Below are 25,621 nucleotides of genomic sequence, written 5' to 3'. Positions count from 1 at the left end.
GGTTCTATTCCAGTCAGGGGCATGTACGTTGGTTGTGGGCACATCCCCAGTAGGGGGTGTGCAAGAGGCAGTTGGTCGATGTTTCTCTCTCATTGACGTTTCTAGCTCTCTAGCTCTCTCCCTTCCTCTCTGTAAAAAATCAATAAAATATATTTTAAAAAATCTTAAAAAAAATTCTTTAAAGTATTACAAATAGTAGTACATATGTCTTATTTTTAACCCCATTGACCTTGTCCTGGCCTCCCCTGCACATGCCTTCACTCCACCCCCCCAGTGTCTTGTGTATATTGGTTATGCTTATATGCATGCATATAAGTCCTTCGGTTGATCTCTAACCTTCCCCGCCACTCCCAACACTCCCCAGCCTTCCAGCTATAATTTGACAGTCTGTTCCATGCTTCTCTGCCTCTGTATCTATCTTTTTATTCATTCGGTTGTAATGTTTATCATCCATAAATGAGTGAGATCATGTGGTATTTTTCTTTCACTGCCTGGCCTATTTCACTAAGCATAATGCTCTCCTTTCCATCCATACTGCTGCAAATGTTAAGAATTCCTTCTTTATAGCAGTGTAGTATTCCATTGTATGATGTACCATAGTTTTCTAATTCACTCATCTGCTGATGGGCACTTAGGCTGTTTCCAAATCTTAGCCCTTGTAAATTGTGATGCTATGAACATATGGGTGTATGTATTCTTCTTGATTGGTGTTTCTGTTTTCTTGGGATATATTCCTAGAAGTGGGATTACTGGGTCATATGGTAGTTCCATTTTTGCGGAAACGCTATACTGTTTTCCACAATGGCTACACCAGCTACATTCCCATCAGCAGTGAAGGAGGGTTTCTTTTTCTCCACATCCTCTCCAGCACTGGTCATTTGTTGATTTGTTGATGATAGTCATTCTGACAGGTGTGAGGTGGTACCTCCTTGTTGTTTTGATTTATATGTCTTGGATAATTAATGACTTTGAGCATGTTTCATGTGTCTCTTGGCTTTTTGAATGTCCTCTTTCGAAAAGTGTCTATTAAGGTCCTTTGCCCATTTTTTGATTGGATTGTTTATTTTCCTTTTGTTAAGTTGTATGAGTTCCCTGTAAATATTGGAGATTAAACCCTTATTGGAAATAACATTGGTCAATGTGTTTTCCCATGCAGTGGGCATTTTTACTGTTTTGTTGATGGTTTCTTTTTTTCTTCTTTTTTTTCCACTTTAAAAAAAATACATTTTATTGATTTTTTTATAGAGAGGAAGGTAGAGAGATAGAAACGTCGGGAGAGAAACACCGATCAGCCGCCTCTTGCAGACCCCCCATTGGGTATATGCCCACAACCAACGTACATGCCCTTGACCGGAATCGAACCTGACACCTCAGTCCGCAGAACAACAATGCTCTACCACTGAGCCAAACCAGTTTCGGCAGCCTTTGATATTTTAATTTTGAAATCAGCCCCTTTTTTGAACAGTGAAGCAATATAGTTGCTTTCTACTAAAATATATATTTTAGTCACATGGAGATAATTTTCCTCCCAGTTTTATTGAGAAATAATTGCCAAGAATATTATTTTTAAATACTGTTAGTTTCCCTTGGGTTCATTGTTCAATGTTTATTATAGAAGTGCTTAAAGGAGAGACTTCAAGAGCCAAAGCTTTCATTTTAATGGGACCACACTGCCCTCCCCTGCAGGCCTGGTCCCTCCCAACTACCTTCTTCTGCTGGCTATCTTGTGGCCATCTTGGGTCCACATGGGGGCTGCCATCTTGTATGTTGGAATGATGGTCAATTTAAATATTACCTCTATATTATATAGGATTATTTTTGTTAATTCTCAACCTGAAGATATTTTTCCATTGATTTTTTTTTCTTTTTCTTTTTCTTTTTAAAGCAAGAATGGAAGTGAGAGAGGGAAGGACAGGAACATTGATATGAGAGAAGAATCCATTGGTTGCCTTCTGCAGGACTCCTGACCAGGGCCAGGGCGGAGCCTACAACCAAGGAATTGCCCTTGACTGGAATTGAACCCAGGACCCTTTGGTCTGCAGGTTGATGCTCTATTAACTGAGCCAAACCAGCTAGTGTGAGAAGCTAAGACCTTTTAAGAAAGGAAAATTTAGCCGGGACCGGTTTGGCTCAGTGGATAGAGCGTCGGCCTGCGGACTGAAAGGTCCCAGGTTCGATTCCGGTCAAGGGCATGTACCTTAGTTGCAGGCACATCCCAGCTGGGGGTGTGCAAGAGGCAGCTGGTCGATGTTTCTCTCTCATGGATGTTTCTAACTCTCTGTCCCTCTCAGTTCCTCTCTGTGTAAAATCAATAAAATATATATTTAAAAAAAAAAAAAAAAAAGAAAGGAAAATTTATATAGGAACTCTACTATATAAAGTGTAGTCGCTCTGGTCTAAGTAAGTAATGGGAAATCTTAGAACTCAGAAATTATAGCTAGGTGACTATTAAGAACCTTTAATATCCAACTGTATCTGTGTAAGTACTGAAGAATCTAGGATCAGTAAAACATCTGGAATTATCTTTTTCTGGACCAAAAGCCAGGGGAAAAAATACAGCAATTTCACATTCTGCCTCAGGTTAGTCTACTTTAAGTTTATTAGTTTAAGATTTGGGATCCAGATTCTTATTACTGATAACCTCATAACCATGGCTGCAGGCAAATTACTCTTCAGTATGACTGGGAAGCTATTTCATAGTGGCTGTAATTTGGGGAAAATGCAGAACAGGCCTTCAACTAATTTCTTACATTCTTGTGAAACAAGTAAGTGGGACAGATTTAAGAATAATAAGGATGAGGACATTGTAATGTCAACACTAAAAATAAAGTTTAAAAAAAAGGAAAAGGAAAAAAAAATGAGGAAATGGAGTGGGTGAGGATAAATATATCTCCACAAACTGCTTATTCATGAATTGACAAACCAAACTCAGTCCGCTTTGCCTATCTGTTTTTTTATTTAGGTTTTTTATTTTTAATGTATTATATGTAAATTTCAGAGAGAAAGGGAGAGGAAGAGAGACAGAAACATCAATGATGAGAGGGAAACTTTGATTGGCTGCCTCTTGCAGGCACCCCCACCTCCCCCCACTGGGGGCTGAGCCTTTCAGTTCGCAGACCGACGCTCTCTACCACTAAGCCAAACTGGTTTCGGCTTGAAATTTTTTTCAATAACAGTTTACTTTCAATTTTACTTTGTATTAGTTTCAGATGTACAGTAGAATGATTAGAAAATAATATCCTTAAAGTTCTTTTAAAATAATAACTGACAATAATTGAGGACTTAGTATCTGTCATGTGCCTTTCTTAATGCTCAAAGGTACTAACTTTAAATCATAATGATAATTTTGAGGTGATAGGGATTATTTTGTTGAGTAAAAACATCTTAACTTTTTTTACCCACATTATTTTTAGATTGTTTTTGGTCCCATTATAGAATAAATTGAGCATATTTAGAATTTGTTTTTAAAGATACCAAATATTTCTCTGACTTAGTTTGATTAAAAATGTGATAGTATGTGCCCATATGTCTTAAGCTGTATTTATTTGATTTTATCATCCTCAAATGAAATAGTTCCATAAATAAGAATATGTTTATATTTTATAACTCGAATACTCTGGGTTAAATTAATTTGGAAAATTGCGGTGGGATGGAAATATATGTCTTTGAGTTTCTTATATTCAGTTAAAAAATTGAATATTGGGAATAATGATGAATTATATTGTATTAATTTTTTTTTACAGAGAGGAAGGGAGAGGGATAGAGAGTTAGAAACATCAATGGGAGAGATAAAACATCGATCAGCTGCCTCCTGCACACCCCTTATTGGAGCTGTGCCCTCAACCAAAATACATGCCTTTGACCAAACCGAACCTGGGACCCTAGGACCCTTCAGTCTGTAGGCCAATGCTCTATCCACTGAGCCAAACTGCTTAGGGCAATGAATTAATTCTTTATAGTGATCCCCCCCCCCCAGTATTTCTCTGATTACAATAAATTTCAATGTATAAAATATCACCTGGTCTGTGTGTGTTTTGTTTTTATAATACCGGTAATTATTTCTTTTTAAAACCAAGAATTTCTGAAGTAATCTTGTCTTTACTTTTGAGTTGGTTTTAGCTAAATGATTATCTTCTCCCCTGCTACTTTTTCCTTTTGTACTTGATCTTTCCGGTTGAACAAATTTAACTGTTGTTTTTTTTCCAGGTTGAATTGACCAAAGCAATGGTTATGGAGAAGCCTAGTCCCCTGCTGGTCGGGCGGGAATTCGTGAGACAGTATTACACTCTGCTGAACCAGGCCCCAGACATGCTGCACAGGTAAAAGTTCTTCAAATGCTGTTTTTTAGTATGTGGTTATTTACCCTTTAAATTCTCTTATTCACCTGTAGGGTTGTTGCATAACAGTGCTTTCTTTTCATTGAATTTATTGGGGTGATATGGGTTAATGAAATTATATGGGTTTCCGGTATATAATTCTACAGTACATCATCTGTATATTGTATTGTGTGCTTATCACCCCAAGTCAGAATGTCTAATGGTGCTTTATATAAGTGCCAATAAATTGTGGTTGTTAAAATGATACCATTTTAAATAGGATATACAAATATTCCTAGAGGCCCGGTGCATGGATTTGTGCACCAGTGGGGTCCTTGGCATAGCCTGCGGGCATTAACCAAAATGGGCAGTTTAGTGCCACCTCTTGCAGTTCCTCCCCCCGGCCAGCAATCACCCCCCATGGCCCCAATTGGGGTGCCAGGCTGCCAACCTCCTATGACCCCTCTGCCCCTGTCCAATCAGTCTCCCGCAGCCCCTCCCCCTACCTAGCCTCCCAATAGGCTTCGATCATCAGTTAGGCTGAGGGACCCCACCTGTGCATAATTTGTGCACCAGGCCCCTAGCATATTGATAATTTTTTAATCGTCATCCAAGGATATTTTTTTCCATTTATTTCTAAAGAGAGTGAAATAAGGGAGGCGGGGTACTAGAGAGTGATAGAAACAACTTGAGAGAGACATATCAATTGGTTGCTTCTTAGTATTTCTATGCTTTTAAAAATTAGGGCCTCTTTTTAGTGGAAATACATACTTGTTATAAATCAAAACATGAAATAAACATGGAAGTAAAACCATGCTAATAATTTTAAGGATTTTAAAAAAAATATATATTTTCTTGATTTTTCAGAGAGGGGAAGAGAGAGGGACAGAGAGTTAGAAACATCGATGAGAGAGAATCATCGATCAGCTGCCTCTTGCACAGCCCCTACTAGGGATGTGCCCACAACCAAGGCACATGCCCTTGACCGGAATCGAACCTGGGACCTCTGTCCACTGAGCCAAACCAGTTTCGGCTTTTTTATTTTTTTATTTATTTATTTTTAATATTTTTAGAGACAGAGGAAAGGAAAGGGAGATAGAAACATCAATGAGAGATAACATCAATTGGCTGCCTCCTGCATGCCCCTCGCAGGAGATCAAGCCCAAAACCCGGGCATGTGCCCTCGCCAAGAATCAAATTGTCAACCACTCTTGGTACATGGGTCCACCCTCAATGACTGAGCAACACGGGCTGGGCCTTTTGTTGTGTTTTAGGTCAAAATTTCATTCTGTACACTTAGAAGTTAGGTAAATTTGAATTTAAGAAGCAGGAGTTGAAGGAAACTAACCAAGTACATTCATATATTTCTTATCAATATTGACATTTATTGATTCTAAGACATCCTTTTTCTTCACATTTTATTTCTGAGATAGGAACAGTGGCTTACCAGCAGTGAATTGATTTCACTGGCTGACGTGCAACTTTTTAAATAACTAACAATTATAAGGTATACTTGGGGTCTTGTGGGCTCAGATCTTTCCCCTTTAGGGGGTGGGGGAGGTAGAGTCAAGATGTAGAATGGCACATAATGGACTCATTTGTGAAAAATTATTTATATAAAGTACAGATATTAAGAAATCCTTATAGGGTGGTTAACCGTGGGATGACTTTCCTGATCCAGTATAGTATTGTAATGAGACACAGCAGTCAAGGATAGAGAAAAATGAAAAAGCTATGGAAATTAAAATCTACAACTTGTAGTGCATCAGCAAACATTACTAAAGACTACTAAAACACACTTGCATGATGAGTTTAATGGGAATTTCTCACCTGCATTCTTGGATATAAAAGGACTATCCAAGTCTAGGGAGAGTATAGATGTCCTCATCTATTTAAAAACTGCCTAATTTCTTCTTGAGTGAAAGCAGGGACTTTTGTTTTAAGTGCCTTTCCTGACATTAACTCCAAGATCCTTCTCAACATGATCATCCTACTCTGAAACCTGGAAGGTGTGACTTGTAATATAAGTGTTCACCTCATTGAACAAATTCATTCCCATCCAGCAGTGTTTACTGACATGGAGGGGATGGTCTATGATTGTATACAAAAATGAAAAAGAAAGCACATTCTTGCTTCCAAGAATCTGCCGCTGAGGCAGTTAGATACCAAACATGAAAAATTATTACCTGTTCTTAGGAAGATGACAAGTAAATTATATTTCTGTTTGACAGGTTTTATGGAAAGAACTCTTCTTATGTCCACGGGGGATTGGATTCAAATGGAAAGCCAGCAGATGCAGTCTATGGACAGAAAGTAAGCATGCCAAGCTTTATGTAGGTGGTTTAGCAGCTAGAAAATAATCCCTAAAATTGAAGTAGATGCATACTTAATTAGATTTGCTGATACTGAGAGATCAAATATGTCGTTTCAAAAAATTGAGGTATTTAATAACTGTTTGGTTAATACAGTAATTGAAATGCTTATGATGTCACATTGCTCATTTTGTATTATATATTGTGAAGTTTTTTAACCTGTTAACCGGGGAGTTCCCTTTTTAATGTTGCAACCTGTAATGGGCGCATACTCTTTCATTAGGACGTGTCAGTACTTCACGTCCGGAGGATGTAATTTCATATTATTTTTTAAATTTATACTTAATGAAAATAAATGGAAAAAAAAAATATATATATGTGTGTGTGTGTGTGTGTGTGTATATATATATATATATTCATTTATTTATATATATAAAGCACAAAGGAAAATACAAAATTACAAAAAAAAATAGAAAAGAATACCGACAAAAATAAATGGACACGTCGAATTAAAAAATTATAAATTTTACAAACAACGATAAAAATTACAAAAAAAATAGCCGAAACCGGTGTGGCTCAGTGGATAGAGCGTCGGCCTTCGGACCTAAAGGTCCCGGGTTCGATTCCAGTCAAGGGCATGTACCTTGGTTGCTGGCACATCCCCAGTGGGGGGTGTGCAAGAGGCAGCTGATCGATATTTCTCATCTCATCGATATTTCTAACTCTATCCCTCTTCTTTCCTTCCTCTCTGTAAAAAATCAATAAAATATTTAAGAAAAAAAAAAGATTACAAAAAATATATACCGTCCCTCTCGGGGCGCAACATATATTTCAAGGATGTATTCATACGTCCTACCCGTTCCCGATATTGTTTATGTTTGATGTATTTATAGGTCCCGCTCGGTTAACAGGTTAATATATGAGATGATTGGTTTTAGCATGGGGTCATCTATTATAAACTTTACATATTTTTTTAAAACTATTTTTATTGATTTTAGAGGAAAGGAGGGAGGGAGGGAGAGAGAAACATCAGTGATGAGAAAGATCATTGATTGCCTTCTGCATGCTCCTCACTGGGCAACTGGGCATTTGCCCTTAACCAGAATCAAACCTAGGACCCTTTAGTCCCCAGGCTTATGCTCTATCCACTGAGCTAAACCGGCAAGGGCTGTAAATATTTTTACGTTTGTTCAAGACAATAATTTAGAAGGCTGGGTGGTCACGAGGAATCTAATCTATATACTCAAAGCCTAAGTGACCTTTATGGCAGAATGACTGGTTGCTTTGTTGCATATTGACCACCAGGGGGCAGATGCTCAACGCAGGAGCTGCCCCTTGGCGGTCAGCCCCCACTCAGCCAGAAAATGGGCTTATGGCATTCTGTGGTGGTGTGGGGAGCCTCTCCAACTTCTGCAGCAGTGCTAAGGAGCAGCGAGCCAAGAGGTAAGGAGTGAAGGGTCCTGGACTGTAAGGGGGCTCAGGCCAGGCTGAGGGACCCCCTCTTCCTTCTTCACCTCTCCCCAATGCAAGCATTTTGTGCACTGGGCCTCTAAGATACTATATTAAAGCAAATTATGGGGGAGCACTTGACATCTTGCTGCCTGGCATATGTCATCAGTTTGGCTCAAGCTGTTTACATATTAAAAAAAAAGACAAATCAGAATAGGGTCTGTATAGTTTGTAATTTTAAAAAAAGTATATATCTTATTGAGATAGAGAGGAAGGAAGAGGGATAGAGAGTTAGAAACATCGATGAGAGAGAAATATGGATCAGCTGCCTCTGAACCTGGGACCCTTAATTTAAGTCCGCAGGCCAAAGCTCTATCCACTGAACCAAACCGTTTGGTTTGTAATTTAAACATGTAAATTCTCTTTACTTGTGTTATGTGGGAAATTTTTTGATGTTGGAGATTGTGTAAGTTTTAAGGCATTAACCTATGCTTTCATTCCTTAGGAAATCCATAGGAAAGTGATGTCACAAAACTTCACCAATTGCCACACTAAGATTCGCCATGTTGATGCTCATGCCACTTTGAATGATGGTGTAGTGGTCCAGGTGATGGGATTGCTCTCCAATAACAACCAGGCTTTGAGGAGATTCATGCAGACATTTGTCCTTGCTCCTGAGGTATGAAAAAAAAAAGTGAATGGTTGTGCATCTCTTAAAAAAAATTTCATTTTGAAATTTTCATTTTAAAGAAGAGTTATAACAACAGTACAATAACTCCTACATACTTCTTACCTAGAGCCACTGTTAACACTTGTCCGTACATTTAAATTCTTTTTTCTATTAACCTATCATATTATATTCTAAACCATTTGATAGTAAGTTAGAGATATGCCTAGTCATCTTCAAATACTTAAGTGAGCATTTCATAACCATAGTATAGTTATCAAATTCATGAAATATTAATATAATATAGCTATTAATCTATAGTCCATATTTAAATTTTGGTTATCTTCCCAATAATGTCCTTTTTATAATCCTCATCCACCTCCTCAACCCAAGATTGAGTATAGGAATGCACATTGTGTATAGCTTTGATGTCTCTTTAGCTTACTTTTTTTTTTTTTTTTTCAAATATATTTTATTGATTTTTTTAACAGAGGAAGGGAGAGTTAGAGAAATAGAGACTTAGACATCAATGAGAGAGAGACACCGATCAGCCGCCTCCTGCACACCCCCCATCGGGTTGTGCCACAACCAAGGTACATGCCCTTGACCGGAATCGATTCAGTCTGCAGGTTGATGCTCTAACCACTGAGCCAAACAAGTTTCGGCTCTTTAGTTTACTTTTTAATTTTTTGTTTTTTGTTGGAATTGACATTTTGGAAGAGTATGATCAAGTTACTTTGTAAAATGCCTCAGTTTGAATTGTCTGATACTTGTGATTAGATTAAAGTTATACACAGAGGTTCTTTATTGCCTCATATTAGGGAGGCTCTTGATTTCCTTTAATCCTCTTAGTGATGTTAACTTTTGCCACTTAAGGCGATGGTCAACAGGTTTCACCACTCAGATGTTTTACTTTGCTCATTTATAAATAAACTAGTGACCCGGTGCATGAAATTTGTGCATGAGTGATGGGATATTCCTCAGCCCGGCCTGCACCCTCTCTAATCTGGGACCCCTTGAAGGATGTCCTGCTGGTTTACAGGGATCGGGCCTAAACCGACAGTTGGACATCCCTCTCACAATCCAGGACTGCTGGTTCCAGCTGCTCACCTGCCTTCCTGTCTGATCTTCCCTAACCACTCTGATGCCCATAACCACTCTACCTGCCAGCCTGCTCACCCCCAACTGCCCCACCTCACATGCTCACCCCCATCTTCCCTTCCCAGTGTCCTGTTCACCCCCAACTACCCCCCTGCTGGCCTGCTCACTCCACAAACTGTCCACCCCCCACTGACAGCCTGCTCACCCCCAATTGGCTCCCCTGGGTGTCTGCTGAAGCCCAATGGCCCCTGCTGTCCTATCACCCTGATGGCCTGATCTCTCTCTCTCTCTCTCTCTCTCTCTCTCTCTCTCACACACACACACACACACACACACACACACACACACTGTGACCCAAGGTCCCAGCCCCTCCTTACCCCCCCCCCCCCCCCCAGCACCTCCTTGAGCAGAGGCCAGGACCAGCTGGAAGCAAGTATCTAGGATATATTTATCTTCTATAATTGAAACTTTGTAGCCTTGAGCTGAGGCCAGGGCTGGCCAGGTTGGGAAGCTTGGCTTCCTCCATTGCTGGGGCAACCCAAACCCCCTGCCTGCTTCAGCTCTGTGGCTGGCTGCCACCTTGGTTGGGTTAATTTGCATTGCTCCTGATTGGCTGGTGGGTGTGGCTTGTGGGTATAGCAGAGTGATAGTTACTTTGCATGTTTCTCTTTTATTAGTGTAGATTGTGCGTGGTTCTTTTGAGACTGCAAATATCTTTTTTAAAAATTATTTTTATTCATTTCAGAAAGGAAGGCGGGGACGGGGGGGGGGGAGAAATATCAGTGATGAGAATCATTGATTGGCTGCCTTCTGCAGCACCACCCCTCCCCCCCCCCCCTCCGCACTAGAGCCCGTAACCCAGGCATGAACTCTTTTTTTTTTTTTTTTTAAATATATTTTATTGATTTTTTACAGAGAGGAAGGGAGAGAGTTAGAGAGCTAGAAACGTCGATCAGCTGCCTCTTGCCCCCCCCGCCCCCCCCCCACTGGGGATGTGCCCGCAACCAAGGTATATGCCCTTGACCGGAATAGAACCTGGGACCTTTCAGTCCGCAGGCCCACACTCTACCACTGAGCCAAACCGGTTTCGGCCCAGGCATGAACTCTTGACCAGAATCGAACCCAGGACCCTTCCAGTCCTCAGCCCAATGCTCTGTTCACTGAGCCAAACCAGTTAGGGCCAAATACCCTGTTCTTCATCAAACTTCTGTACTAGGTTTTTTTTCCTTTTAATAAATTTTTATTGTTCATATTATTTATTTATTTATTTATTTTTTTAATTTCTTTTTAAAAAAAATATATTATTGATTTTGTACAGAGAGGAAGGGAGAGAGTTAGAGAGTCAGAAACATCAATGAGAGAGAGTCATCGATCAGGTGACTCTTGCACACCCCCTACTGGGGATATGCCCGCAACCAAGTTACATGCCCTTGACCAGAATCGAACTCGGGACCTTTCAGTCCCAAAGCCGACGCTCTATCCATTGAGCCAAACCGGTCCCGGCTATTGTTCATATTACAAATGTTCCTCTTCTCTCCCCCCCTCCCCCCCAATTGCTCTCCTCCACCAGGTTCCCACCCCACCCTCTGCCCTTTCCCCACCCCCCATTGTCCTCATCCATAGGTGCACAGTTTATGTTCAGTCTCTTCCCACATCCCCCTCTCCCCTTTACCCCAAGAATCATCAGTCACTCCCCTTCCATACCTGATTCTATTATATTCAACAGTTAATATTGTTCATCGGATTTTTTTTTTTTAATTTTCTTGGTTTTTAGATTCACTTGTTGATAGTTACGTATTTGTTGTTCATAATTTTTTCTTTATTTACTTTCTCTTCTCAAAGAACCCCCTTTAGCAATTCATATAATTCTGGTTTGGTGGTGATGAACACCTTTAGCTTTTTTTTATTAGTGAAGCTCTTTATCTGACCTTCGAATCTGAGTGATAGCTTGGCTGGGTAGATTATCTTTGGCTGTAGGTTCTTACTATTCATCATCTTGAATATTTCTTGCCATTCCCATCTGGCCTGCATGGTTTCTGTTGAGAAATCAGCTGACAATCGTATGGGTGCTCCTTTATAGGTAACTACCTGCTTTTCTCTTGCTGCTTTTTATATTCTCTCTTTGTCTTTTGCTCTTGACATTTTAATTATGATTTGTCTTGGTGTGGTCCTCTTTGGATTCCTTTTGTTTGGAGTTCTGTGTGCTTCCTGGACTTGTAAGTCTAATTCTTTCACCAGTGGGGGAAGTTTTCTGTCACTATTTCTTTCAGTATGTTTTCGATATCTTGCTCGCTCTCATCTTCTGGGACCCCCATAATTCTGATGTTGGTTCTCTTGAAGTTGTCCCAGAGGTTTCTTACGTTATCTTCAATTTTCTGGATTCTCTTGCCTTCTTGCTCATGCAGAGGAGTGCCTTCTGGCTCTTTATGTTCCAAATCTTTGACTTGATTCTTGCTATCTTCCATTCTGTTTTTAGGACTCTGTATATTATTTTTTATTTCAGACAATGTATTCTTTATTTCTTGTTGATCCCTTATCATTTCTTGTTGATTCCTTGTTAATTCTAGTTGACCCCTGAATTATTTTATGTTCAAACAGTAAAATGATAGGAGGCTCTATCTCTCTCTCCCTTCCTCTCTGTAAAAAATCAGTAAAATATATTAAAAAAAAAAAAAAAAAAAAGCGAACGTCTATCTCATTTAATACTGAAAGCTCTAAGGAATATGTTTTTAGAGATGAGGAAACAGTCTTAGAGGTTGAATAGTAGTTGACATAGTTGAATTTAGACTCGAGTATCTTAATCTAGTAGGCAAACTTTTTCAGCACCCACTCTTGAGTGCTTATATCAATAGTCTTGGGTATAGAATTAGGGAATTTAAAATATCTGCTGAAGTTGGCAATAGGTATTTGTTGTTCAAGAAATGATTTGAGATGAGGGCTGTGGCATCTTAACATCCTTAAAGCTTTATCACATTTTGGCCATCCAGCTGTTCGTATGTAAAGCAAACCATATATTTGCGGCTCTCTCACTTGGGAGCATGCCAGCGCCTTTCCCTTCCCCTTCTCCACTCCCTCCACTCTTCCCCCATTTCCCCGCAGGCACATTACCTTTGCCTTTCTTTCTCCTAAGCTCTAAGGGCTCTTCCTGCCTCTGTAACTTGATTCTTGAGCTTATGCAGTCCAGCTGGCTCACTTCTACCTATGTAGCTTTCTAAATAAACTTTTTCTTATAATTTAAAAAATTAAAACAGCAAGCCATGTATTTGAGTGTTGTTTTTAGCAGCCATAATATAGAATAGGGTTTTACAACCTTGGCACAGTTAATATTTCAGGCCAATAAGTCTTTGTTATGGCTGGCTGTTCTGTGCATTGAAGGATGCTTAGCAGCATCCCTGTCCTCTATTCAGTTGTCAGTTGCACTCCCCATGTGAGAACTGAAATGCCTGCAGGTATTGCCAAGTAGGTCCTTGGCGGGGCAATAATGCCTTTAGTTGAGAACTGCCAGTGTAGGGAGATTTGGTTTTTTAAAAGTCTGCTGTGTAAGTAAAAACTTTTTGTTGGTGTTGCAGGGCTCTGTTGCAAATAAGTTCTACGTTCACAACGATATCTTCAGATACCAAGATGAGGTCTTTGGTGGCTTTGTCACTGAACCTCAGGAGGGTAAGTTACTTGCCTAAATTTTTTTGATGGCATTAATTGACCTGAAAGAATATGGGTTTCATAAATGTTTTCATTATACTCTGTATTTTTCATTAACAACTTGAAATTATCAAGATGTATGAATATTAGTAGAAGTCAGAAGTAGATAGGCAAAAATAGAAGTAGATAGCAAAAATAAGTAGCATTTTTTTTTTTTGTCACAATTGCCACAGAACATTGAAGTCCAAATGATACCTGCATTGTAATGAGATGCATTATAAGAATGGAACCTTAAGTTTAGGGAATACAGATCTTTCAGAATGGACAATAAACATGCCTGCCTTTGTATCTGGAAGGAGACACTGTTTTCTGAAGTTGTTAGCTCTGTAAATGTTCTTAAAAGATAGTATGGAACAAAGGATAGCCATTGCCTCAATTCTAAGATGTGTAGAGACACAAGAGACATATGGAGAATTGTCTCATAATTTCTGTATGGCTGAGAGGATTCTAAGTGCTTTATATTTATTATGTAATCCTATAGCCTTTTAGATAAGTATTTTAGGCACTGTTGTTCCCATTTAATAGATTAGGGCACTGCAATAAAGACAGGTAATTTTCCCGATGGCATATTGCTGCTTTGGTGGTACAGTCTGTATTGGATTACTGGCAATATGACTTCAGATTCCATATTCTTAACCCGACACTACAGTGTCCTTAAAACCTTTGCTATGATTTTACTAAATTGCCTTATTTTCTTGACTTTTTAAATATATATCTGCTTTTTTAAGTCTCCCTTTTTTATTATGATGAACATTGTGCAAGAGAATTTATTTGTGAATTAAGTAAGCACAAAGTGCTTCACGTTTCTTTTCTCACTTAGAATCTGAGGAAGAAGTAGAGGAACCTGAAGAAAGACAGCAAACACCAGAAGTGGTACCTGATGATGGTGGAACTTTCTATGATCAGACTGTCAGGTAAGGAAAACCTTTTCTGTCCAGAACTGCTTGAGAATTGGGGTTGTTTGGTCTTTCCCTTTGTTAGAGGGCAGTCATGTAATCTCAGAATTACCTCCGGAAATGGTGATAATTTCCCAACAGAAAGGTTTTACTTTTGGTACCTTTGAGCTTCCAAAAGTCTATAATGTGTTCAATATACTTTGCATTATAAGGACTATTTAAATAGTACCTACCAGTTGCTTTTTGGCTAAGTTTTTTTCTGGGCAGAAGTATAAAAGAGTTGGATACATCCTAGCAAACCACTGCATTAATTGCTTTGGGGAAGAGGATGGCTATAAAGTTACTAGGACTTGTTTAGAGATTAGGCATAAATAGAAATTCAGACATGATTTGTAGCAGTAAAGAATATCAATAATTAACTGAGACAATAAATGTGCTACGGTATCTTATGTGTTTTTTTAAAATCTGCAACCAGAACAGAAATGTGTTCGATAGGAATAGAAATTACTACAATATTTGTGTTCCCACGTGATACCAGTAATGTTAATATTCAGTGCTTAAAGGATATTTTCATATGTTTCTTAAGGTGCACTGATGAACTTATCACAGTACTCACCTGCGTTGCTGGTTGAAAATGACTTATTCTACCACAAACCTACTGAGTTAGAATTTCAGGGGAGAAAACACCTACAGCTTTAACAAACTAATTTATGTGAAAGTTAAAGAACTATTATTCTGAATCATAACTAATGTCTTTTTTACCTATTTTATTATGAGGTTTTATTTGTGTGGTAAAATCACATAACAAAATTTACCTTCTTAACCATTTTAAGTGTAATGTATAGTAGTGAAAACTATATGCACATGGTTGTACAACACATTTCTGGGAACTTTTCATCCTACAAAACAAATTATCTATTGTTCAGCTCAACTACCCTTGCCCCCTCTTCATAACCTATTAGAGTTGTGTGATTGGAAAATTGTAATACTAGTTTTGATCCATTTTTATGCATTTGCTTATGAGAATTGAGCCAATCTAATTGTAGTTAAGGTTTGCTCATTGAGTCCTTTTCTGTTTGTTTTTAAAAATAAATATTTTAATAATTTCAGAGGGGAAGGGAGAGGGGGAGAGAGAGAGAGAGACAGAGAGAGAGAGAGAGAGAGAGAGAGAGAGATAGATCAGTTATGAGAGAGAATTATTGATTGGCTGCTTCTGCACACCCCTTCCCACCCCCACCCCAGCCTCTGGGGATTGAGCCTGCAACTTGGGAATTGAACTGTGACCTCCTGATTCATAGGTTGACACTCAACCACGGGAGCCACACTGGCTGGATTCATTGAGTGTTTTTCTTAAAAATTGCCTTAATACTCAGACATATATTTCTTACTTTTTTTTTTTTTGGTTCAGGTCTCTATAGTTAATAAATACTTGGGGATTTTTTGCTAAATCAGTGTAGGCAGAATGATAGTTCTCAAATTTTTCTGTGAAAGCAATGACTTGGAAGAACATTTAGAGGAACCTGTTGCTGAACCTGAGCCTGATCCTGAACCAGAACCGGAGCAAGAACCTGTATCTGAAATCCAAGAGGAGAAGTGTGAGCCAGTATTGGAGGAAACTGCTCCTGAGGATGCTCAGAAGAGTTCTTCCCCAGCACCCACAGACATCGCTCAGACAGCGCAGGAAGACTTGAGGGTGTGTAGCATGTCTTTATTTTTATCCTCATTTACTTTTTAAATCTCTCTCTGGTTATGCTTAGTTGACTTCTGTATGTGCATTTTCATATTGGTGGCTCAGGGAAATTTCTTACACATTGAGCTATGCTTTTAGATAAGGGATACATATTGCTTTATAAAAAAATCAAAAGTAGCCGAAACCGGTTTGGCTCAGTGGCAGAGCGTTGGTCTGCGGACTGAAAGGTCCCGGGTTTGATTCCGGTGAAGGGCATGTACGTTGGCTGCGGGCACATCCCCTACTGGATGTGCAAGAGGCGGCTGGTTGATGTTTCTCTCGCATCGACATTTCTGGCTCTCTATGTCTCTCCCTTCCTCTCTGTAAAAAATCAATAAAATATATTAAAAAAAAAAAAATCAAAAGTAACTTTTCTTTCCCATCTAAGGAATCTTGAGTACTTTTTGTACCAGAAATTTCAGGTGTTATTTTATCACCATATCAACAACCCCTCATCTTTTTAACACTTCATCTTTTAAATTGCAGTTTATTATAATAAACAAGTAGTTATGTGTCTTCAAAAAAAATCTAACACAATAGATTTTCCTCCCTTTTTTGATGAAATATAATTGAGGATAACTTTATGGTAGGAGTAGAAGCAAACTGTTGAAATGTAACTACTTTCCTGATGAGAAACCTGATTTCAAAATATTGAAACTTTTCAGTAACTCCTGCCACATCAGGATGATGATAACTGAACTCCTAGAACCTTTGCATTTGGTACTCTGTGAAGAAATATGTTTTTAGTGCCTTGCAGGTAGAAAAGTAGGTTGATTGGATTGAGAAAGAATGATCATTTGTTAGGTGGCTGTTGTATTAATTCTGGAGAGAGAGAAAATGAATGATATTTTGGACTTGGGATATGGCAATGGAAACGGAAAGAAGATAATTAGAAAGAAATGAGTTAAATAACAGGATTTGGTGATTTTTATATGGATAGAAAAAGGGTTTAAGATAATTCTAAAGTTGATAACATTGGGTCAGTGTTTGTATCTTAGCATTTCTAAGAAATTTTAGTACTAAATCTGTAAATGGGTAGGGGGGAGGGTAATCTCAAGATACTTATAAACTACCCTGCCTATGAAAATATGACTCATATATCATGTACAAGAAATCAACAACTAATGGCTTTAATATATGGTATAATTAGCTGGTATTGGTGTTTGTTATTTTAGACATTTTCTTGGGCATCTGTGACCAGTAAGAACCTTCCACCCAGTGGTGCTGTTCCAGTTACTGGGATACCACCTCATGTTGTTAAAGTACCAGCTTCACAGGTAAATTTCTAATTCAGCTTGCATATTAAGGCGAATCTATTTTAAGACCAGAGGAGAAGGGTAAAAGATAGTTTCTAATGATTTTTGTGTGTGAGAGAGAATTGTCATGTTCTCGTTTAAACCTTATTGTTAGCTAAGAAACCTCACAAGAAAAAAGTAAGCATGCTTTGTTTTTACACAAAAGTTAACTTACAAATGTTTCAGCCTCGCCCAGAGTCTAAGCCTGAATCTCAGATTCCACCGCAGAGGCCTCAGAGGGATCAAAGAGTTCGAGAACAACGGATAAATATTCCTCCCCAGAGGGGACCTAGACCGAGTAAGAGCTCAGAAGGATGACTTTCTAGTTTGGGGGATTTTGATGTGGGTGCCTTGTGTTTTTTTGGGGGGGGAGGGTTGTACTCAATATTTTCTTAGATTTAAAATATTACCTGAGAGTTGGAATTACCTGTATTTAGGGTAAAGAGAAAACACTTGTATGGTATAGTTACTGAAAGGTGTCTTCCCTTGTTGCTTTTGTTTTCTCTTAAGTCCGTGAGGCTGGTGAGCAAGGTGATGTTGAACCCCGAAGAATCGTGAGACACCCTGACAGTCACCAACTCTTCATTGGCAATCTGCCTCATGAGGTCGACAAATCAGAGCTTAAAGATTTCTTTCAAAGTAAGTGATTGAGTTTTAAACACTAGATTCATCTAATGCAGCACTGCTCAATAGAAATAGAAGATGAGCCATATATGTAATTATTTAACACAAAGTAAGCTGTTTTTTAACATATAAAAATATGTAAGAGATAGTATACATTTTTCTATTCCCAGTCTTCAGAGTCATATGTTTTTACCCTTAATGCATGTCTTATCTTGAACAAGCCACATTTCATGTACTCTGTAGCCATGTCATATTGGCAGTGTGCGCGTATTTAAAAGAAATGTCCTAATAAGTTATTTGAGAATTTGTATTTCACTTTCAGGTTATGGGAATGTGGTGGAGCTGCGCATTAACAGTGGTGGGAAATTACCCAATTTTGGTTTCGTTGTGTTTGATGATTCTGAGCCTGTCCAAAAGGTTCTTAGCAACAGGGTAAGCATCTTTTTTTGTTTGTTTATAAGCATGTGTGTTGGCTCTTGGAATATTTATACTTATAACTATGTCTGATATATAAAATGCAATTTATTCCAACACGTTTGGGTAATATATTCTATGATGTTGAACCCTTTGTATCAGAGGAACTGCCTGAGAGTTTAGAAAAACAAAGCTTCTGTCTAAATAACTTAGTTTTTCAATAAGTGAATGATGAGAATAATTCCCGATTCACTGAGAGTTATGCAAATTCCTTTTCTTGGTGGTGGCTGGCTTCTGGTGTAGAACATGAAATGCAATGTTGCATTTAGCTAAGATAGCTTAAGAGCCTTTTAGCTAAGATAGCTTAAGAGTCTTTTATTCCAAGACTACCCAGCCTGTTTACCCTGGGTAGTCTTGGAATAAAACTGCTGCCTGGTTATAACTAGGAGGAGCTTTGCCTTTTATTGTATAAATTGTCTGGGTTTGGAGTCACATTACCTGAAACCACTTTTACTAAAATTCTGTTAGTCTGCCCTAGCCAGTTTGACTCAGTGGATAGATTGTCAGCCTGTGGACTGAAGGGTTCCTGAGTTTATTTCCCTTTAGGGCCCATGCCAGGCTTGTGGGCTCAATACCCAGTGTGGGGTGTGCAGGAGGCACTCAGCCGATCAGTGGTTCTCTCTCATCATTAATGTTTCTCCCTCTTTTCCTCTCTGAAATCAATAAAAAAATATTTTTTTAAAAATCACTGTTAGTCTAATTACAGAGGGATTTGTAGAAACGGAATTGTCTGTATAGTTCTAAAGAACTTTTCCCTTCCCCTACATCTTTCATTAGTAGCAAAAAATACTTTTTGTAGCACCAGTACCCTGTTTCCCCGAAAATAAGAAGCGTCTTATATTAATTTTTTCTCCCAAAGTTGCGCTAGGTCTTATTTTCAGGGGATGTCTTGTCTTTCCATGTGCTAGGTCTTATTTTCAGAGGGTGTCTTATTTTCGGGGAAACACGGTAGTAGAGAAGAACAAAGATAATTGTTAACTTTCTGAGATGGGTATGGGAACTTATAAACATCACTTTTTAAAATTTGAGGTAAAATTCACAAAACTAGTCTTACTTAAAAAATATTTTTATTGATTTTTAGAGAGAGAGAAAAGTAGAGGGAGAGCGAGAAAGAGAAACATCAATGTTTGAAAGGAACATTGATCAGCTGCTTCCTGAAGGCCCCCTCCTGGGGATCCAGCCAACAACCCAGGCATGTGCTCTGATGGTGAATCGAACCACCAACCTTAAAATCATCAACCTTTTGGTGCACGGAGCAATGCTGAACCACCTGAGCCACACTGGCTCATCTTAGTTTTATCTTTATTTACTTATTTTTAAATGTATTTTTATTGATTTCAGAGATGAAGGGAAAGCGAGATTGAAACATCAGTGATGAGAGGGAATCATTGATTGGCTTCCTCCTGCACGCCCCACACTGGGAATCAATCCCACAACCGGGGCATGTGCCCCTGACCGGAATTGAACCTGGGACCCCTCAGTCCACAGGCCAATACTCTATCCACTGAGCCAAACCAGCTAAGGCTTGTTTGTTTCTTTTAAAAAATTATTACTATTATAATTGACATTCAATATGAGGTGTGCAGTATAGTGGTTAGACATTTATATAATTTACAAGATACCCCCTATAACTTTATTATAGTACAGTAACATTTATTAACACCTATCTACTTTCAAAACATTTTCATCAGCTCTAGCTAGTTTGGCTTAATGGGTTGAGCATCAGCCTGTGGACTGAAGGGTGTCGGGTTTGATTCCGGTTAAGGGCACATGCTCATGTTGCAGGCTCTATCCTTAGTAGAGGGCGTGCAGGAGGCAGCCAGTCAGATTCTCATCATTGATGTTTATCTCTCATCCTCTCCCTTCCTCTCTGAAATAAAAAAAAAGGGAAGAAATCAGATAAAAACATACACAAAAAAAAGTTCAAACATTTTCATCAATAGTAAGTCCCTTACCCATTAAGCAGTCTCTTCCCTTATCCTCTCTACCCAGCCTCTGGCAACCAAAAATCTGCTTTCAATCTCTGCAAATTAAAACTACAAGTTTTATTAACCATGTAATAGGAATGTTGTACATCATTATTTCCCAGAGGTTCTCCAGAATGTTAATGGCTATATGCTGCAAAGTTTGATGTAGTCATAATATTATGTGAGCCTTAACTTCTAGGTGTACATTATCTTGAGTGCCAGTGAGATGTGTACATTGAGTCTTCTATTTTGTAAAGCATCTCCTGCATAACTTTGAGAAGTGAGAAAACTAGCTTATTATCTCAACAAGGCCACAGAATATTGAACCTATCTTGTTTTCCCGAAAATAAGACATCCTCTGAAAATAAGACCTAGCGCATGGAAAGATAAGACATCCCCTGAAAATAAGACATAGCACAACTTTGGGAGAAAAAATTAATATAAGACACTGTCTTATTTTCGGGGAAACAGGGTAGAAATCACCAGTAGTCTTTGTGGCTAAATCCATCATTGAGCATACAATAGGTCTAGTGGTGCAGCCTTTAATTCTTTGTTTCCTTACAGCAGGGGTGGGGAATATTTGGCTCGTGGGCTGTATAAGGCCCGCAAAATTATTGGTTTGGCTCTGCCAAGACATTAGGGGTGAGTAAATTAAATTTTTGACTAAATATAGCAGCCTGATTTATAAGTTGGTAATTTAAAAAATATATATATATTTTATTGATTTTTTACAGAGAGGAAGGGAGAGAGAGAGCTAGAAAGGTCGATGAGAGAGAAACATCGACCAGCTGCCTCTTGCACACCCTCTACCGGGAATGTGCCCACAACCAATGTACATGCCCTTGACCGGAATCGAACCTGGGACCTTTCAGTCCGCAGACTGACGCTCTACCACTGAGCCAAACCGGTTTCGGCTATAAGTTGGTAATTTTGTATGGCCTGTGAACGATGTTATAAATACCCAACTGGCCTTGAGCAGAAAAATGATTCCTCTCCCCCGCCTTGCAGGGTATGATATTCCCCGTGGGCCAAAGGATGTCAGACTTGATAACTGGCTTCCTAGTTAATTGCCCAAGATAGGGATTTGTTTCTTTTAATGAATGTGTGTAAGCAAGGGTGTCTTTATGTATAAGAATAGTTTGATTTAAATTGTCTCAGGAAAGGGTCGTATGTCTGATACCTTTTCATTCAGATTGCTTCTACCGTATAACTCCCAGTGATGTTTCCTATAACTATGTTTCAAAATATCCCAGCGCAAACCTCTGTCCTTTAATCTTTCAGACTTTAATAGATTTTATTTTCCCATTGTATCTAGAAGGTTGCTTGGAACCAGTGCTTCAGATTGCGTGTGAAGTGTTTTATATAAAAGTATTTGTTATTTATCTTAAGTGTTAAAATATAAATGTACAAATATAAATATATGTTTAATCAGAATTTAAAGTATAAATTAGAATTCAGAAAAGCCTTTTTTTAACTTTATACTTTCAGATTATGTCTTTGTAGTTTGGGAACTTCAAATGTGTTTTGATTTTTCCCTCATCTTACTGTATTGGTAGAAATCCCTTCAGTAATTTTTTATGAGTATAGAAGTAGCTTATATAAGCCTCATGACCATGGTATTTGACATGCTATTGTGTAGCATAGTGGTTCAAAGCTTATACTTTCCAGTCCAGATGGCTTGGTTTACAGTCCTCTCCCATCACTCACTAATGCTGTGGCCCATGAGGTGAGGGTTTCTCAACCTTCCTGGCCCTTAGTTTGCTGGCCCCTAAAATAGGTATAACAACAACCCTTCGAGTGTTTTGACGGTCAAATGAGAGTCATGTGAAGTCTATATACATGTGAAGTATATAGAACACATATCTGCAGAGCAAGTACTGTTAGATATTTATTTTTAAAAATATTTCAGCAAACAAGATTGCTAATGAAATGTGTATATTGAATTCATTAGAATCTGGAGTAACACTTTGCTCCTACTTTAGCTCTATTGAGTGAAAAGGAAAGCCAAAGACTTAGCGTGTATATATTTCCTTTTAATAAGATAATGTTACCTTTATTGTCCTCAGTATTTTCAGAATTCTAAGGCAAATAGCATTTTGTGAAAATTTTATATAAAAGGCTAAGTGTTGGTCAGTCCTATGGGTAACTGACGCATTGACTCTGAGGGGACAGACGCTCAACACAGGAGCTGCCATAATGTGCACTGGCCATTTAAAAATAAGAGACACCAAGGACCTGTCCCGGACAAACCCAACACTTGGCTTCCCCCAATGGGACACAGGCCTACCACCACCCTGGAGTGACACCCCACCAAATTGCAGCCAACGCTGCTAAGACCTCATGGCGCCAAATGCGGCCCACAGCCCAGCCCAGCCTGGAAACGGTGGCTATGGTAACATAAGTAATATTGCAGTACCCGGCTTCCTCTCCCTAGAGATTAGCCTCCTTGGAGTTTCTTCAGCCCAGGAGACTTGCTTTATAGCTGGGTGCAAACATTTTACAGTTTAACCAAATGTTTGTAAAGCGTTTTCCCATGCCACATCTCATTTGATCCTTAACAGAAGTCCTAGAGTAGTTAGGTAGGAGACTTGGTAGAATCCTATTTTTTTCCTTTTTTTTTTTTTTTAAAAATATATTTTACAGAGAGGAAGAGAGAGGGATAGAGAGTTAGAAACATCGATGAGAGAGAATCATCGATCAGCTGCCTCTTGCACACCCCCCACTGGGGATGTGCCCGCAACCAAGGTACATGCCCTTGACCGGAATCAAACCCGGGACCTTTCAGTCCGCAGGCCAATGCTCTTTCCACTGAGCCAAACTGGTTTCGGCCCTATTTTCTTTTCATTAGCAAGACACGAATAGCGATATTAAATATTTCTCCTAATTAATTTCTTCTCATTAATTTCCTTTCAGTGTGCACTAATCTGTGTTTGGTTACACTAGTATTTAGATAAAATTAATGCTTTTGAGATGTTTATGTATTTTGTATAAACATGTGCAGCACAATCTTCCACATTTGGTGATGGGGTTTTATTCTAAGCCTTGAAATTCATAGCGAAGATGAAATATTCTACTTATGTAATTCTTTGGGAAAATGAGATCTACTTTAATAAAGTACAATTAAAGAGTTACTTGTGCTCCTATGCTGTTTAAATGGACATTTTTGAACTTGCCTGCATACTCCTGCATACCAGATCACCTTTCTATGTTTTTGTTAATGGGAACATTATGTATTCTGCATTTACAAGTAAAACTGAACTGTGAGACGTAGGTGATTTGTAAGCTGCTGGTTCTGTATAATAGCTTTGTTTTAACCTTGCCAGTTGGTCGCTGGTCAGCACTGTGTGTAAGTCTTCTCACCTTGACTCTTACAGCCCATCATGTTCAGGGGTGAAGTCCGTCTGAATGTGGAAGAGAAGAAGAATCGAGCTGCCCGGGAAGGAGACCGGCGAGATAACCGCCTGCGGGGACCTGGAGGCCCTCGAGGTGGGCTGGGTGGCGGAATGAGAGGCCCTCCCCGCGGAGGCATGGTGCAGAAACCAGGATTTGGAATGGGAAGGGGAATTGCTCCAAGGCAGTGAATTGCTCTTCGCTGATTGATCTTCACGCAGCAGTACAAACCCTGTTCCTGCAGAATGGTGATTTCTTCAACCATCCTTTGGTATCTTGCAGTATGACCCTGGTCTCTTATAAACTGCTTAAGTTTGTACAATTTTACTTTTTGTGTTAATGGTGTGTGTGCCCTCCCTTTCTCTTTTCTCTCCTCACCTTTTATTCCTTCACTTCCAATTTTGTGGAATGATATTTTAGGAAAAATGGATTTTTAAAGAAGAAAAGAAAAAAAAGACTGAATTTCCTTGCTTTACTTTGCATATACAGACTGGATTTTTTTTTTTTTTAAACAGCCATTTCCCCAAAGGAATGTGTCGCTTATTACTGACATTTGGTATGTTTCATTCGTGGGATATTTCTTACATATTTTCTACATGTTTCAAAAGCCTTTGAGAAATACAGGATTTGATAAACATTTTGAAGGCAGGAAAACCCCCAAAATTGTTTCCTTTGAGAGTCATGACTACCTTCTGGTGTGGAGAAACTGCCATTGGAAAATTTGACAATTTTGATTCTCGCTGATATGGATAAAAACTGAATAAAAGATGTTAGTGAAGTTTTTTCTTTTGATATGTGATCACAAAACAATTATAAAATCCACTCTTCTTACTGTTGAAATTTAAATTGTGAGATAGGTTTTAAATGTCTAGAATGCAACTGATGTACTTTTCTTAAATTATTAGGGGTTATTTTGGAGTAGAATTTATTTTTATGTTTAATTTGTATTTGTTAACAACAGAAAAAAAGACAGCACCCTCCCGCCACAATCCGAATAACACAAAACCAGAGCAAAACTGTTGTGCCTTCTATTTATCTTTGATTCCGGTCTTGGCAATTGTTGAAAGAAAAATGATAATAAAAAATCTAGATTTTTTTTTTCAGGTTCACAGAGTATGTTGGGAATTGTGGAACCCCTCTTTCACTGTGCGTCTTCTGTTCACTTGTTATGCTGTAGTCTGAAATTGAGTCTCAAACTGGAATGCCTTGAGGACGGGTGCTTATGTAGAGGTTCTTTGACCTAAATAGCTCAGCATTTTATTTTGGTATCCAGAATTCTAATCAGCCCACAAGAAGGAATGCGATTTTCATATTGGACTTTCTGATATGCTTGAGTGTCTGCTAGTCTTTTTCCTTTAAATCATAGCCACTTGGTAAATTTTCTATTTTGTTACTGGTTCTCTTTTATGGATGGACATGCAATAGTTGTTTATTTGAAATGGCCAATTTTTATTAAAATATTTCTGGAAGAAAATTTAATCTGGCAATGTAGACTAATACTCGTTTTACATGGTATGCTGAATGCAATGTATGACTTGGGTGAAGGTTTTGTTCACACATTTGTGAAGCAAGCCTTGGTGTAGTATCATGTCATTGTTACTACCATGTTTCCCCGAAAATAAGACATCCCCTGAAAATAAGACCTAGCGGCAACTTTGGGAGAGAAAATTAATATAAGACACTGTCTTATTTTCGGGGAAAC

At 38.7% G+C, this 25,621-nt stretch overlaps 1 protein-coding gene across 4 annotated transcripts in view; it reads left to right on the top strand.

The window, feature by feature from the left end:
- The window catches only part of G3BP1 (G3BP stress granule assembly factor 1), a 34,843-nt gene extending 9,815 nt beyond the window's left edge, over positions 1 to 25,028 (top strand). For all 4 annotated transcript variants that reach the window (XM_084884062.1, XM_084884060.1, XM_084884061.1 and 1 more), the window contains 11 exons: positions 4,207 to 4,319; positions 6,548 to 6,629; positions 8,583 to 8,756; positions 13,415 to 13,505; positions 14,365 to 14,458; positions 15,932 to 16,133; positions 17,345 to 17,446; positions 17,651 to 17,762; positions 17,975 to 18,103; positions 18,411 to 18,520; positions 23,904 to 25,028. In XM_084884062.1, the coding sequence (XP_084740188.1) occupies positions 4,225 to 4,319; positions 6,548 to 6,629; positions 8,583 to 8,756; positions 13,415 to 13,505; positions 14,365 to 14,458; positions 15,932 to 16,133; positions 17,345 to 17,446; positions 17,651 to 17,762; positions 17,975 to 18,103; positions 18,411 to 18,520; positions 23,904 to 24,110 (1,398 nt within the window). In that variant the 5' untranslated portion in view covers positions 4,207 to 4,224 and the 3' untranslated portion in view covers positions 24,111 to 25,028. The remainder of the gene's footprint in view (positions 1 to 4,206; positions 4,320 to 6,547; positions 6,630 to 8,582; positions 8,757 to 13,414; positions 13,506 to 14,364; positions 14,459 to 15,931; positions 16,134 to 17,344; positions 17,447 to 17,650; positions 17,763 to 17,974; positions 18,104 to 18,410; positions 18,521 to 23,903) is intronic.
- The last annotated feature ends 593 nt before the right edge of the window (positions 25,029 to 25,621 follow it).

The sequence above is a fragment of the Pipistrellus hanaki genome (genome assembly GCF_964339955.1).
Source record: "Pipistrellus hanaki genome assembly, chromosome: 5".
NCBI classification, from domain to species: Eukaryota; Metazoa; Chordata; class Mammalia; order Chiroptera; family Vespertilionidae; genus Pipistrellus; species Pipistrellus hanaki.
This window is presented reverse-complemented; position numbering and strand designations above follow the sequence as displayed.